We start from the raw sequence: 14961 nt of genomic DNA, 5'->3' as shown, positions 1-14961 counted from the left end.
TTGTTTTCATATAATTTTGAACTCTAATGATTAATTTATTATTAAATATTCTAACCTATCAAAATATTAAAAAATATATTCTATTTTTCTAACATGCATTATGGCGCATACTATTATGCTGCAAAATTTCAACTCAAAACTCCACTTATGCATGGAGAAATGAAAAGGATAAATTATAATAGGGGGTAATTTGAACCAAATGTTTATAGTTTAGAGGGTAAAATAAACCAAACAATAGTTTAGGAGGTTATCCAGACTTTGGCTATAGTTGAGGGGAGTAATTTAAACTTTTTTCTTTTTTTATAAGGCATAATATAATATTGATATAAAAAAAGGCATAATATAACATGATACGGTATTCCAAATAATACTTTGACCATTCATTTATCATATATTATATCACTTGTGATTATAAACTTATATAATAATCATGGTAAAGTTGAATCCTACCATGACTTATTTTTGGAAGATGGAGTATCTGATTATGAATCCAATCATAAAAAATTTATATTAAAAAAATATAAATTAATAGCCAAATTATTGGTCAAAGTTTGCAAAGTTTGAATCGGAATCTTGATATGCGTAGGTAGAGGAGTACTATGCAGACAAAGCTAGTAGTCAATCCGGAAGTAATGACCAGAAATAACTTTTGGAAATGGTCATCTTGGATTGAACGTTTGGAAATGGTCAATCTGGGAGTATATACTTTGCACTGAACATGCCATCTAGGAGATGGTTCTTGGAAACTTTTGATAACTTGTGGGTTCAAGTAGTAGAACTGTAGAGCCGTTGTTAGATCTAAATTTATTTCTCGGACCCTGAATGGGGAACCTTAAGGATCAACCACAGAGTTGAATACAAACGTTCCAGATTCGGTTTCTACTAAACCACTGCCATGTGGTAACATTTGCAACATTGCATATATTCAACAAAAGATGAAATTCCGTTAAATGGGTATGGAGAATGTGTCCAGATGTTACCAAGAAGCTCAACAAATTCATTGATCTACAGATGAAAATTGGGAAGCCGATGGTCACCTTTGAGGTCAGAGACGAAAACAAGAGGTACATTATTGACACCGAGGCAAGGAAATGTCCATGCAGGTAAATTGGCAACTTCTAGAATTCATGAACAATCTTTCCTTCAGAAATAGAATTCTTTTGTACTCAGTTCCATGGGCACTACGAAAGAATTCATGAACAATCCTTCAGAAATAGAAGCAAAGCATCTAAGAATGTTGTTTCTAATGCGGCCTGAAGTTAACTAGCATCATGTTGCTTTTCCAACTGGATGATAGTTAATTTCAGTTTGAACAATCTTTATTTTATTTAGGCATTAGACACTTGTTAGCACTTCTATGCATTACTTTTGCTTCGTCTACCTACAGACAGCTTACAACGCAGAACAGTCCAAAACAGAGAAAGAAAAGAAAACAGAAACGAAGCAACAGCAAAGGTACCTCGAACAAGCAAGGACGGGGAATTCCATGCAAGATTAGTTCCAGATTGCAACAATTACAACCGAAAAAAAGTTCCCAGATCACGACAATTTGAACATCTTCCAAACTGGAATCGGATGACAGGGCCTGCTCTGAACTCTAAAGATATCAAGGGCAAGCCTGGGCCGGACCATGTCAGCAGATGCACAATCCTCATCTTGCCGCAACAAAGAAAGGGAGATAGAACGAGCGTCGGGGTTAAGTGGACTAAATCTCTCCCTCACATTTGAGCTGCAAGCATGTCTGAAAGTGATCGGGTGCTCTAGCCTAAGAGGGGGAGGGGGTGAATTAGGCACTAATAAAAACTTAGACCTATGGCTCCAACTAGTTTGCACAAGGCTTAAACTAAAACAAGCTATCTAGATGTGCAACTAGGTTGTTCTAGTGTAAAACCCCTATCCCAAAAGAGTTTAGCAACCTATAGCCTTTCCTATCAAGAAACTATTCTATGAAAGTAAAGGCATACAAATTACTAGAATGAAATGCGGAAGCTTAAAGAGCGGGATAGGAGATAGCAAACTCTTGACGCGGGTGTTTATCCCGTGGTTCGGTTAGCCACAAAGGCACACCTACATCCACGTTGTTGTAGCACTCACTAAGAGTATTGCTACTCGGCCACCAAGTCTCTTCCGTGAACACAATCACGGTCACCTTGGCCCCGGGTTCCACTAAGGAGCTTCTCCACAAAGGATGAGGGTCTCCACGTCCCCCGCACAAAGGTGTCGTCGCCGCTCCACACCAAGTCGGAGGGTCGATGACGTTGCCGGCGAGCTCCACGCTCCAAGGTGCCGGCGCACCAAGCTCTTGTTTTGGTTCACTAATGAACCACAGCACAAAGGCTCTAAGCCTTGCAAACTCACTCACTAAGAGCTAATCCTTTACACAACACTCTCAAAGTGTGCTAAGGGTTAAGGATATGATCTTGATGCTTTTGTATGGCTTGGAGATGTTCTTGGGTGTGTGTGGGATGTCCAGCAACTCCAGCAAACTTCAAATGGCCGGGGTGAGGCGTATATATAGGCCACCAAGTCTTGTAGCCGTTGCTCCAACGGTTAGCTGAAAATCTGCGTACCACCGGAAGAACCGATGCCTCTTGGCAGGGTAGCGTCGGTTCATCCGGTCACTCATAACACGAAGTAGCCGTTGGACTCCTGACGGCTGACGCAGAGACCACCGGTTGAACCGATGCTTTGCACCGATGCCTCACCGGTTCAACCGGTGCTGAAGGAATCTTCTCCTGGACGCTGACGTCATTACACCGGTGGTATGCACCGATGCACCGTCGGTTGAACCGGTGCTGAGAAAACTTCTTCTGAGCACTTGACATCGTCTCTGGTATAAAGGACGGCCATTGCACCGATGCCCTTGCTTGGACCGTCGGTTCAACCGGTGCTGAAGAAACTTCTCCTGGGCACTTGACATTGTCTCTGGAACAAAGGACGGCCAATGCACCGATGCCCCATTTTGACCCGTCGGTTCAACCGGTGCCTGTAGGCTGACTTGGCTTTGATTTCCTCCTACACCAAACATCGTAGCGTCGGTTCTTCCGACAAGCGTCGGATGCACCGGTGCCCCTGGCGTCGGTTCTTCCGGTGCTCCTGATCCGAAGAGCTTTCAGGGCGCTGCCCTGAGACCCGCGAGGGGCGGCTCCCCCTCGACCCCCGTCCGCTAACCGGGTAGCGGAACCCCCGTAGGGGCTGCCCTTCGGGCCTTGCTACGCCTATTTTCTCTTTCTCTTTGTCATCACTTGAACCTAAAAGTCTGAGAATGATCATCTTAACAATCATATTAGTCCAAGTGTTGTGTTGTCATTCGATCACCAAAATCACTCGAAATGGCATAAATGGTGCCATGTTCGTTACAATGTCTGCCCCTAATGGCAAACCAGCCAATCCACTGCCAACATGGCAAAACTGACATGCAAAACTATCTTCAGGTGAATAGTGATTCGGTTTTAACAAGACAGGAGAGGGGGGGGGGGGTGGACTCCAGACATACATCAGGGGAGGGGACTTGCTATCTATAAAGTTAACGAATAACCATGCACTTTGTATCCATTCAAATCGCGGTCCAGTTACAGAGAATGAGCTAGATGAATATTGGGATCTACAAATTATATATTGGATAACAATGAAAATCCAAGAAGCAGCAAGTTACACAACTCGGTGCACCTCTCCTGTGGCAAGTGCAAACTTACGATGCTGTGATAGCACAGATGCCACAGCCGTGCCTTTCACTTTCAGGTCTCTCACGCCATCAAGGAAAGATGCGTTCTCCTTGGCTCCACTGAGTACAGCCTCAAAGATTTGTAGTGGGTCCCCATGGCTGACAATAAGCATTTCTGAGCTGCAAGAAACAAACACACAAGTCAGCTTCAGTATGCCAGATCCAAGCATGACTGCATGAGTTAAGAATATGTTGATAATTTGGAGAAAAGAAAGGTAGAACAATGTGGCCACTGGCCAGTGTTTAATATATTGACATTTGGCAAACTCTCCAACATCATCAATCTTCTAAATTAAGTAATATTAACTGCAATTAGCAACCTTTCCACTCTAGACATCAATTGCATAGGCAACTCGAGAAACCTAAACCTTTTCAGTGGTCGCATAAGATTTTTCTATCTATTAAGTATTTACATACATGTATAGACTAGTACATGATTATATCAATGTCTCTCCTACATAAGAATAAATCCTCAATAAATGCTAGCTTGGAGGATGTCCCCTCACAATCCATAAACCCTGTAACTATTCACCTTCATGTATCTTCTTGATTCATCAAGTGTTTATAACCTGTTACATGCCTCTTTAACATGTCTTTTCAACTACCGAGACTCTTCATTTCAGACTATACATATTTTAATAATCTCCAAGACTGTTTTCCCAACCATACTGCACCCTCGAGTAGGCTCTCATTGTGGTCGAGCAATTCCATATGCTCCTTCATTGCTTGATCCATGAGCAATCGTGTGGCCAAGGATGCACCCACAAATGTTGACCTGATGTCATCACACCTGCCTCCACATATATTACGGGCGGTTCTAAAAAAATATTACGGGCTTTGGTCATATCTACACCTCAGCTTCAGAACTCTCCAATGGCATTGTGACCCCGTTGAACCCTAATCCATGTCCATAACCTCCAAAATAAGTCCTCCATTCCCTCCTCTATCTCCCTATGTCCTTGGATTTAAAATTGGGGCCTGAATTTCACCCTTCTGGCGAAACTTCAGCGATCTGCAGCACCATGCTGATTCTTGTCGGTGCCACATCAGTGCATAAAGGCTAGGTGAAGGGGTATAGACATAGGTTATACAAATTACAAGTTATGGATCTAGAAATGTAGTTTCAGTGTTTGTGAACCTAAGTGACACAAGTTACAAGTTTATGCACCAAGAAATGCACTTTCAGAGTTTATGGACCTAAGTGACACCCCATTACAAGTTGATGGACCTCTGGTGTATTTTACTCTTGTGCAAAATGAATCTGTACACAGTCACATAATGAAAATAAATGGATCTTTTTTCCTTTATTTCACAGTGCTGCATGTCTGGGTAATTACCAGTACCATTTTGGTAGTACATTAATTAAAAATGGCATGAACATGAAAAACAAAAAAATATTCGAATTCTGTGATATACCTATGAAAATCTGTCTCTGTAGAAGACAGCACAGCTAATAGTCTATTAGCAACATCTGCGACACTCTCGCCACCTTCTGGAGCCATATGGGGATGTGCTTCATCTACTGCCCATACCTCTGCATACTACTAAAAATGCCAGAATTTATAACTGAAAACACACTAACATTATAACTTTTATATGAGAACATCAGAAAATTAAAAATCTATCAGTTGTCCTGATAACTGGATTAAAAAGATACTTGAGCAATATAATTGTGATTTAGGTTATTTCACTACACCTGTTAATCATAGTAAAATCATCAGTGGATCCAATAGGGGTACTATTGACGTAGAACAAAAGGTCTCCAAATATGAGCCAATAGTTATGCTCTCTGAGCCATTGCTCTGTCGGTCTAATACAAAGTCAGTACTGGAGATGCGCAACCAAGCTCCTGAACATAGTCACAAAGTTCCCGGGTCGACCGGGTCGAGGAACGGGGTCGAGGGTCGAGGATCGTTACTTTATAGAATTATGGTACGAGGGGGGTATACTCATTTGGAACGAGAATCCTAAATTTGGTACGTGACTCCATCGTCTATGGATCGATAATCCTGGGACGGTGCTTGGGATCGAGGGTTTTTTTTTCTTATTTTGTTTTTTTTCCTTCCCTTTTAGATTTTAGAGTATACTAGTATATTTGGAGCAAATCAATTTGAGGGATTTTTTTATTTGCAACTATAATCGCATGGAGGGAAATTTTTGGAACACGGAGGGAACTCTCCCGCCCGCCACATGCAAATACAATATTGGCTCATGTACAAAATAAAAGGTAACCTGGAAGTAATTGCGGAACCTTTTTTTTTGTCTCGTCCCATCCCAAAATCAAAAAGAAAGAAAAATTACACAGATCCAAAATCAACAGACGGCCACGCATCTGAGTCTGCCGACCGACACAGTTCCTCTGCCTCTGCTGCCTGGCACTTCGAGCAGATTCGAGCGGGCCTGTGAGGATGGTGACGGGAGGAGGTCGTCAGCGAAATCCGTCGTCTGTGCTTCGCAGCGAGGAGACGCCGGCTGGTCGAGTACTCGCGTGCGGTCGGCGGCAGGCGAACGACGGCCTCCGCCGGGACAGTACCAGGGAGCGCCGCCAACTCTCTACTGCCGGTTGCCCGCATCTTCGTCGAAGCCGGACGGCCAGAGTTGAAGGAGGCGGCGCCATGTCCGTAAGCTGGTAAGCATCTCGTCTCGTCCCCCTCTCGAATCGTCCAGTGGTGCGATGGCCCATCGAGATTCGAAGCTCGCCCCTTGATTAACCTGTGCGGCAACAGGACGACGACCCGTCTTGAATCGGGACATCGACCCCATCGTTCCCGACCCTCGATTCGGGACGCCGTTCCGGGGACACGGATCGAGTCACCGATCCCGAATTTTGTGGCTATGCTCCTGAACAACACAACTTACCTCCACTGCCAAACCCAGCAAGATTACACCACTAGCCAAATTATGCCCAATCTGAACTGGGACAGGAAGTCCTTAATGAAAGGTATAGTGAAATGGCCTCAAAGATTTAGGGTTCAGGTATAAACTTGTTCTGTGGCAGCAGCTGGTAAATCTGAAAGGATGAGGCAATGAAGACCCACACAGCAGGACTTTTATGTCTCTGGGAAAGGGGAAGTTTCAATTTCCTAGATGAGAGAGGATAATGAATCACTCTGATTTCACTACTGAATCCTTCTACAGTGTCTAAGTAAATATCATGTATATAGTGGATGCCCCTATGGCCCTATGATAAGCATTTTTGTTCATTTCTATCCCAAACAAGAGAACCAGACAAAAAAAAAAAAGAATACAAAATCACCTTATCATGTGAATGTAACTCGTATGATGGCCCAAAGTAGTGCTCACAGAGTCCCATCACCGCCTGCAAAAGACTTTTTATGAGCCTACCAAATGATAATATGCATTCTGAAATATCCATGCACCATTTTAGGATGCCATGGAAATCATAAGTCAGAACAATAAAATTCAAACCATGGCAAAAACATTCCAAACAGGGATATTCTTAAACTATATACTTATGAGACCTTTTTTTTCATATGTAAGAGTTTTCATGTCTTGTTTATTAAGCCACGGCTCATTGTAACCTAGTTCTGCAGCATTACCACAAAGAAAAACAGGAACAGAAAAACAAATTTCATGTTTGCTCAATTAGTATTTCACAGAATAAAAAGGTAGCAGGGCTTAGTCCTCCTAATTTTGATAACAAGAAAGATCTTAATTGTTGTTTCTTAGAAGGAATTCTTCAGCAGATCAGAATTGGATGGTTCACATACTTTGTTCTTACACATAGTGTGTGAAAGTATTTACATCCCGTTATTATGGTATGCAAATTACATGTGCTACGGTTTCACCTTTTCTGCTGGCAGATTGGAGTCAGTTGGCTATTAGACATACTCCAGCAGGTCTGATGATTTCTTTTCCATCAGACTGAACATATTGTAAACTTGACTTCTATCCATATTGATATACCACCCAACCAATCTAAACTCCATATCGTAGACTAAGAAAATATTTGACATACTTCATATTCATGATTTCTTTTTGTCAGACTGAACTGTATCGAAACTTGCTTTGTATCCATATTCATCATCCTATAACGCCCAAAACAATCTAAAGTCCATAGCACAAATCTTCCGCAGACAAAAACCTAGCCTAAGAAAATGTTAGCCATTCCAGCCAAAGAGAATGTTAGACATATTTCATATTTCACGATTTCTTTTATCACACAAACAGAATGTAAAATCACTTTGTATCCATTTCTTATACTGCCCAAAGCAATCTAAAGACTATCACTTACGCACCATAAACTAAATTCCAGCCCAAGAAAATGATAGACAGATAATAATCATGATTATTTTCTTGTCAGACCAAAAAAATGTAAATTGTTTTATATTCATATTCATACACTTCCCATACTCATCGAAAGTCTATATCAGCAATCATCCATATACTACAAAACTCCAAATAAAGAAAATTTCAACTTGAATATCAAATTTGCACACCTTCAAATACATTACACATACAACCAGCCAGCAAAGACAAAGCGATAACATTTACATGTATAACAAAATTGGTTCATCCAGGATTAGCCCAAACTCACTTCGCAGCTAGGACCTTCAAAGGGGATGCTGAGCACACCGGCAACCACTCTCGCCGTCTCCGTGGTTCGTGAGAAGGGCGAGTAACGGATCTTGACTGAATCCAACGGCACACCCATCTCTTCGAGCTCCTGCACACGCATAGCATCACGGGCCTGAGTCACTACCGCACATCCAATCCCAAGAATCCAAAGCACTGATCCGCCAATCCGGTACCTTCTGGAGCAGCTCGCCGGCAGCGCGCGCCTGCTCGAATCCCGGCGGTGCCAGCCCGAACTCCAGCTTCGTGCCGTTCTCCTGGCGGCAGCACACCAATATGGCATCAGTTAAAACTTTGGGCTGGAACTAGTAACTTTTGGAGCGGGGAATTTGAGGCTGCTGCCTGCTGGGATGGAGGACTGATGGAGGACTCGTACCAGAGATGAGACTATTAGGCCGCGCTCGTTGGGAACGCTGCGGCCGTGGAGGAGGATCCAGTACCTATTCCGTAGGATGGCCGGCGACGGCGAGGCGCCGCTGGAATCCTCCATGGCGAGATCCCACTCCTAGACGCCCAAGTGCCCACCTCGGAAGTAGGCTGGGGATAGGGAAATCTTTTCAAAAAAAAAGAAAAAAAAAGTATATATCACACCCCCACTATTGGGTAGACTACATAACCCGGAATTTTTTTATTTTTAACTTTTTTTAAATAATATTTTATTTTTAATTCGTATCGGTTTTTTTCATGCCATAGCCCGTTTGGTCGCGCTAGAACGCGCAGCGCGACAGCTAGCCTTTGTCGCGCCACTGCATGTGGCGCGCGCCACATGCGCTGGCGCGACAGCCTTATCGTGCCATGCGGGCTGGCGCGACAAGGCTAATGGCCTATGCCCGCGCCAGTCTTTTCTCCCCCACCCTTCCCTTTCTTTCCCTGCTCCACTCCTGACCAGACCGCCACCAAGGGCGTTGCCGCCGGCCCCCCGATCCCCCCCAAATCGGACGTTTTTTTGGGGGGGAGTGGGTCCCCACCCTTTCTCGAAGGTACTGGCCATTTTTTCTCCTCCTTTAACCATGTACATTACTAGATATTAGTGATTCTTGGTGATTTTGGTTTGGTTCTTGATTTGAGGAATAGTGTCATAGTTGATAGTGCTCCCATGATTAGAGGTTTAAATGATACGTAGATGGTACTATGCTTGTGATTTGGGCGTGAGGTAGTACGTGCATGCATCGATTAGTATGTTTTCTAGGATTGAGTAGTAGGGATGTTAATATGGGTTTTATTTTCATGGATAATAGGCACCGCGAAAATTTCTTTGTGTAGTTGATTTCTTTGTATAAGTGATGAAGGTACAAAGATTTGTTTTTTGTTGTAGATGGACGAATTAGTTCGGGTTTTTCACGGTGGTATGGTTACGGAAAATGGAGAGTTTAAGAATGTGATAGAGGACGTCGAACTCTTTGATAGTCCTCCATTGTTAAAGGATTTGGTAGACCGGGTGGTTTCGAAACATTCTTATGGAATTAATGAAATATCTCTGAGGAGCAGATTTGATTGTGGTAAAGCTAGAGCACATTATATTTTGTTGACATTGGAATCGGAGATGCATTGGAGAAAGTACAAGGATATAGTAGTTCGGGCATATGTGGTTTGTTTGGAGGTGGTTGTTGAAATAACTCGTAGAACAAGATTAGAAGAAATAGTTGGAAGAGTAGATGGAATTCCATTTCATATTGACAATATGACTCAAGAGTCAACCTTTGTAGAAGATGTCCTAAATCCCACTTGTGCTTCGGATTACGATATGGCAGTCGTTTCCGATCATTTGGGGCCAGATACATTCGAGGCACAAGAAGACACGGATGCTGCAGATGATGATGATATTTCTTTAGGTTCGGAGGATAGTGAATACGATAGTAGTGATCAAGACGACGATGATGAAGATACCGGGGAAGAAGAATGGGAGGGTAATGGTGTTGAGGCCCAAGTACAGCAGGAAAATGATGCCGGCGATAGAGCCAACACAATTGATGACGAAAGAGATAGAGATGATGAGTCTAGGGATGAGTCAATGGGTATGGTTGTTAATAATGATGATCAACAATTTAGTTATACTGCCGACGAGTTGGACATGTTGAAGTTAGCCCACGTTGAAGTTCCTGCGGTCTCAAATGCTAAGGACCTTATTAGGATCGATAGAGCCATTTGTGACTCAACTATTTTTGAAAGTGAGTGTGTAATTGATAGTGCCAGTCCGGAGATTCGCAAGGGCATGAAGTTCAATTCCCTTCCAGAGTTGCAATTTTTCTTGGCTGAGTATGCAGTGCGTCACCACCGACCATTTAATGTGGTTCATTCGGACAAGAGGCTACACTATGATGTGCTCTGCAAACAAGGATGCCTTTGGGGTGTTTGGGCACGTATTGTTATGGGCATTGGTCAGTGCAAGATCACCAATGTAAGACAGCCTCACACATGTGCATCGTCGAAGCCAAAGCAAGTTCATGCATAGTGCACTGCACGTTACCTCGCTCATCGGATCCTTGGTATTGTTCGGAAGGTCAGCGACACATCAGTTCCTTCGCTTATGGAGTCTATTTTCGCCTGAAGTTCTCCAAAACGTGGCGTGCAAAGCAACATGCTATAGCTCTGTTGTGGGAAGATTAGTTAGAGTAATATGCCAGGGTTCCCAGGGTCTTGATGGGCATGTCCCTCTTCAATCCAGGCATCAGATGGTTCATGTACACGGGAAACATGATGCTCCCTCACAACGGAGTGTACAAGCATGTTTTACAAAGTGTGTTATGGTGTTTTTTTCCAATGTGCTGAAGCATTCCAGCATTGCCGACCTGTGATCCTCGTGGATGCCACATTCCTAACGGGTAAATACAAGGGGGCACTAATGATGGTCGTTGCCGTGGACCCTGATAGGCAACTAGTCCCTCTAGCATTTGCTTTGACCGAAGGAGAAAACAACGATAACTGGTCTTGGTTTATGGAGCTGGTGCGGCGGTATGTGTTGGGCCCCTCCAGACAAGTTTGTATGATATCTGATCGGCACCATGGTCTCCTAAACTGCATTAAAGAGCACTTGGATGGATTTCCACCTCTTGTGCATAGGTGGTGCATGCGACACTTTGCAGCTGACATGTGGAGGCGTCAAAAAAAGAAGAAACTAATTGGGAAACTAAAATTGTTGTGTTCAGTGCGCACAGAGAAAGCTTTTGAAGAAAAACTTGCAGATTTAGAGAAGGACATGAATGAGAAGGTGACAGATGAAATGGTGGATAAGGACAAATGGGCTCTTGCTTATGATGAAGGGGGAAGCGGTACGGTATCATGACCACAAGCAACGTTAAGTCAGTAAACAATATATTCAAAGGTATTTGATCAAGACCTATTGCTGGCATTGTAGAGTTCTCTTTCGAAAAGTTGAACGAATACTTCGTCGATAGATGGGGGAAATCTCGGAGTTTGTTGGATAAAGGTCAACAGTGGGGACTAATAGCGCATGAACACTTTGGAGATGCCGAGAATAGATCGGTGAGCCAACTTGCAGTGGCATACGGACCTGAAAGAATGATTTATGGTGTTAGAGGAGCAGGTGGTACAAATATAGGAGGTGAGAGTCATGGAGGACGCCATTACAAAGTGGACCTCACATCTGGAGAGTGCACTTGCATGACTCCACAATTGTTACACCTTCCATGCTCGCACCTAATAACGGCATGTCGGGCCCACGGACTCTGTTTCAAAAGTCCCACTTATTTGAGTCCGTACTATGCTTGGTCCAACACAATCAAAATATGGGAGCCCAGTTTTGAGCCTTACCTTGATCTGTCTCAGTGGCCAGAGTACAAGGGAGTAGAGTATGTGCCGGATGCGTCACTGTTGAAACCTAAAAAAGGAAGGAGGTGAAAGAAAAGGCCGAAAGGCGATATGGATGAGGCACAAGGTCGGGCTAGTGCTGACTACGGGACCGGTGACTTTGATAAGGACAAGAGCCAAAATTGTTGCTCCAAGTGCCATAGATTTGTTCTCAGTGCAAATGTAAGAAGAAAAAGAAATCAAAACGGAAAAGAATGGCTCAAACATGTGTAAGACAAAGGATAAGACAAACCCAACGCAGAGAGGTATAGTACATCTGTGGACACAAAAATAAACACACTGGAATCCGAGGGCAAGTGTTCGCCAAGCTTCGGAAAATCAACCAAGTGTGCCAGTCAATTTGACCTAAAATTGACAAAGGAGAAAAGAAAGTCAAATTCGAGAGCGTATCAGCTGGGATTCCGAATATCTCTCACATAGGCGTATCGACAAGCTCTGCCGATACAGTAAACGACAAAAAGATATTAAATGTGAGCGTGTAATAAACGAGCGCGTCGGCAGGATCAACCGATGCACTAAATGACAAAACTGGCTTGAAAGTAGCCGATTACACGTATATAACAAAATCTATGGTACGAATGTGTAATTTAGATGATGTAAACTAAAAACAAATCTAAACCGGCTCTTGAGATAACAAAAGTGTTACTACAAAATCTAAAGCCGATCTAATATGTTTTTAGCGGATAAATCTGATAATGGCCAAAAAGCTTTGGAAAACCTACGAATCTAGCCGATATCGATAAATTGTGAATAAATCTAGATGAGACGACAGCAATACGCCCGGTAGATCAAAGCCTAGATCAACTCAATAACTTTTGAATAGATTTTAACGAAGCCACAGCGATGCGCCCGGTAGCTAAAGCTCAAATATACTCGGTAAAACGAAAACTCACCAGCAAACCAAGTCGCTCGAATGTGAGGCGTCCTTGATCAACTTGAAAGAACTCGTCGAAAAAGAAAAGAAAAAGGCGAAGTCGCTGAAAAGTGCAAAGGAATTGTAAATTATTGTTGTATTGGATATGTATCAAGTTTTTTCGGTCCCTTACAACTGATATTTATAGCCTAGCGCTACCGAGTCCTAGCCGATTACGGCAAACATTACTTGACCTAAAAGAAAAGACTTACTAAAGATAAACTACTTTAAATATTACAACTAAATCCTCATGATTCTCGTAGATGTAAGGATCACCGGGGTGTCCGACCCTAGAGGGGGAGGGGGTGAATAGGGTCGCTAATCACTTTTTATCCTAGGGCTCAATCTATTTGCATAAGATAAACCTAACACGTCCTACACGTGCTAGTTATGACTAAGGTTTATCTATGCTACTCTCTACTTACCCCTAAAAGACTTGCAACCTATAGCCAATCCTAATCAAACTAACTAGGAAAGTAAAGGCACGCAAGATAGAGTAAATGCGGAAACGTAATACGGTAAGTAAAGAGATAAGTGAGAGAATATGCAAACTCCCGCGAAGACACCAATACACACGATTTAACGTGGTTCGGTTAGAACACCAAGTCCCTCCCTATGTCCACGGCCACTTGTCCAACAAGAACAAGTGTGATGCCAAGTCTCTTCGCTTGATCACCGTCTTGCGTTCGCCACCAAGGCTCCCGGCAAGCAAAGGCTAAGTGACCCCAAGTCACCAAGACAAGGTCACCGCCACCATCTCTCTCGAAGCGTCACCAACGGCACCGTCTTCACTATCGGAGCTTCTCACCAAGAGGGGTCTCCTTCCCCGCACAAAGTGTCGTTGCCTCTCCACACCAAGTCGGAGGATCACACGACGAGTACACAAGATGCTTGCCGCAGCAAGACTTCTCTCAAGGGAGCTCTCGCAAGAACTAATCTCTATTACAAACACTAAGCACTCTCACAAGTGTGCTTAAGCCTATATGATGTACAATGAAGCTCTATGGTGGTTGGAGGTGTTCTTCAAGTGTAGTAGGCTTCAGCAACTCCAGCCCTCTCAAATGACCCGGCCTTGGGGGTATATATAGGCAGCACAAGCAAATATAGCCATTGGAGAAAAGCTGCCAGAAAAATACTTAACACCGGTTAATCCGACGCACCTCCAATAGCCATCGTCGGTTCAACCGGTGATAGTAAACTGCCCGCTTCAAAAACTAGCCGTTACGTGTACGGACAATCAACCGATGCTGCGTCGGTTTAACCGGTGAGTGTAGTTGTCCTGTGAACTCTGAAAAACAAACCCTTTGGACAATTGCACCGACGTTCACCAAGACTCCATCGTCGGTTCATCCGGTGTATGGACCTTGCCTCAGCTTCTGGGTCCATTGCACCGATGTATTCAACTTTCCTAACGTCGGTTCAACCGGTGATACTAAACTTCCTTGTGTGCTCCAAGTCAATGCACCGACGTATGTAATTTTCTCAGCGTCGGTTTAACCGGTGATACTAAAGTATCTCTGTCTTGATTTCTTTGACTTGGATTTCTTCACGGTCTCTTCAATTCTTGTCCTGAGACCCCCGTCCGCTAATCAGTTAGCGGAACCACCATCCGCTAATCGGTTAGCGGAACCACCGTAGGGGCGGCCCTTCGGGTCTAGCTACGCCTATTTTCTCTTTGACATCACTTGAACCTAAAAGCCTGAGAATGGTCATCTTAACAATCATATTAGTCCAAATGTTGTGTTGTCTATATCAATCACCAAAACATTATATTGAAATATGGCATGAGAGGCCATTTTCGCAACAATCTCCCCCTTTTTGGTGATTGATGACAACACAACCAAAGCAAGCAAGATGAATTGCAAGAATATGAAATTGATACCAATTTGAAAAGTTAGAA

General features: G+C 43.4%; 1 protein-coding gene and 1 long non-coding RNA gene across 6 annotated transcripts in view; one reads left to right on the top strand and one right to left on the bottom strand.

Annotated features, from left to right (window-relative positions):
* Nucleotides 1–1346: 1346 nt before the first annotated feature.
* Nucleotides 1347–8891, bottom strand: LOC120640148. 4 transcript variants are annotated; one of them, XR_005661748.1, is made up of 9 exons: nt 8697–8891; nt 8497–8577; nt 8283–8411; nt 6981–7043; nt 5141–5265; nt 3670–3844; nt 3550–3569; nt 3364–3420; nt 1347–1739 (listed from the first exon to the last, which is right to left on the bottom strand). XR_005661748.1 is itself a non-coding variant. In XM_039916022.1 (7 exons), exons 1-7 carry the CDS (start codon nt 8808–8810, stop codon nt 3519–3521), a joined length of 738 nt encoding a protein of 245 aa, XP_039771956.1. In that variant the 5' UTR covers nt 8811–8891; the 3' UTR covers nt 3504–3518. The 4 variants fall into 4 exon arrangements, 2 of the variants coding, with proteins under 2 accessions (XP_039771956.1, XP_039771957.1); XR_005661749.1 differs by lacking the exon at nt 1347–1739 and having other exon boundaries at nt 3373–3420; nt 3550–3844; XM_039916022.1 differs by lacking the exons at nt 1347–1739; nt 3364–3420 and having other exon boundaries at nt 3504–3569.
* Nucleotides 5930–14961, top strand: part of LOC120640149 — a 24262-nt gene continuing 15230 nt past the window's right edge. For both annotated transcript variants that reach the window (XR_005661751.1, XR_005661750.1), the window contains exon 1: nt 5930–6353. This is a non-coding gene — a long non-coding RNA (uncharacterized LOC120640149). The remainder of the gene's footprint in view (nt 6354–14961) is intronic.

Source organism: Panicum virgatum, chromosome 7K, assembly GCF_016808335.1.
Source record: "Panicum virgatum strain AP13 chromosome 7K, P.virgatum_v5, whole genome shotgun sequence".
Lineage (NCBI taxonomy): Eukaryota > Viridiplantae > Streptophyta > Magnoliopsida > Poales > Poaceae > Panicum > Panicum virgatum.
Note: the sequence above shows the minus strand (reverse complement) of the source record. Positions and strands in the feature narration are given on the sequence as shown.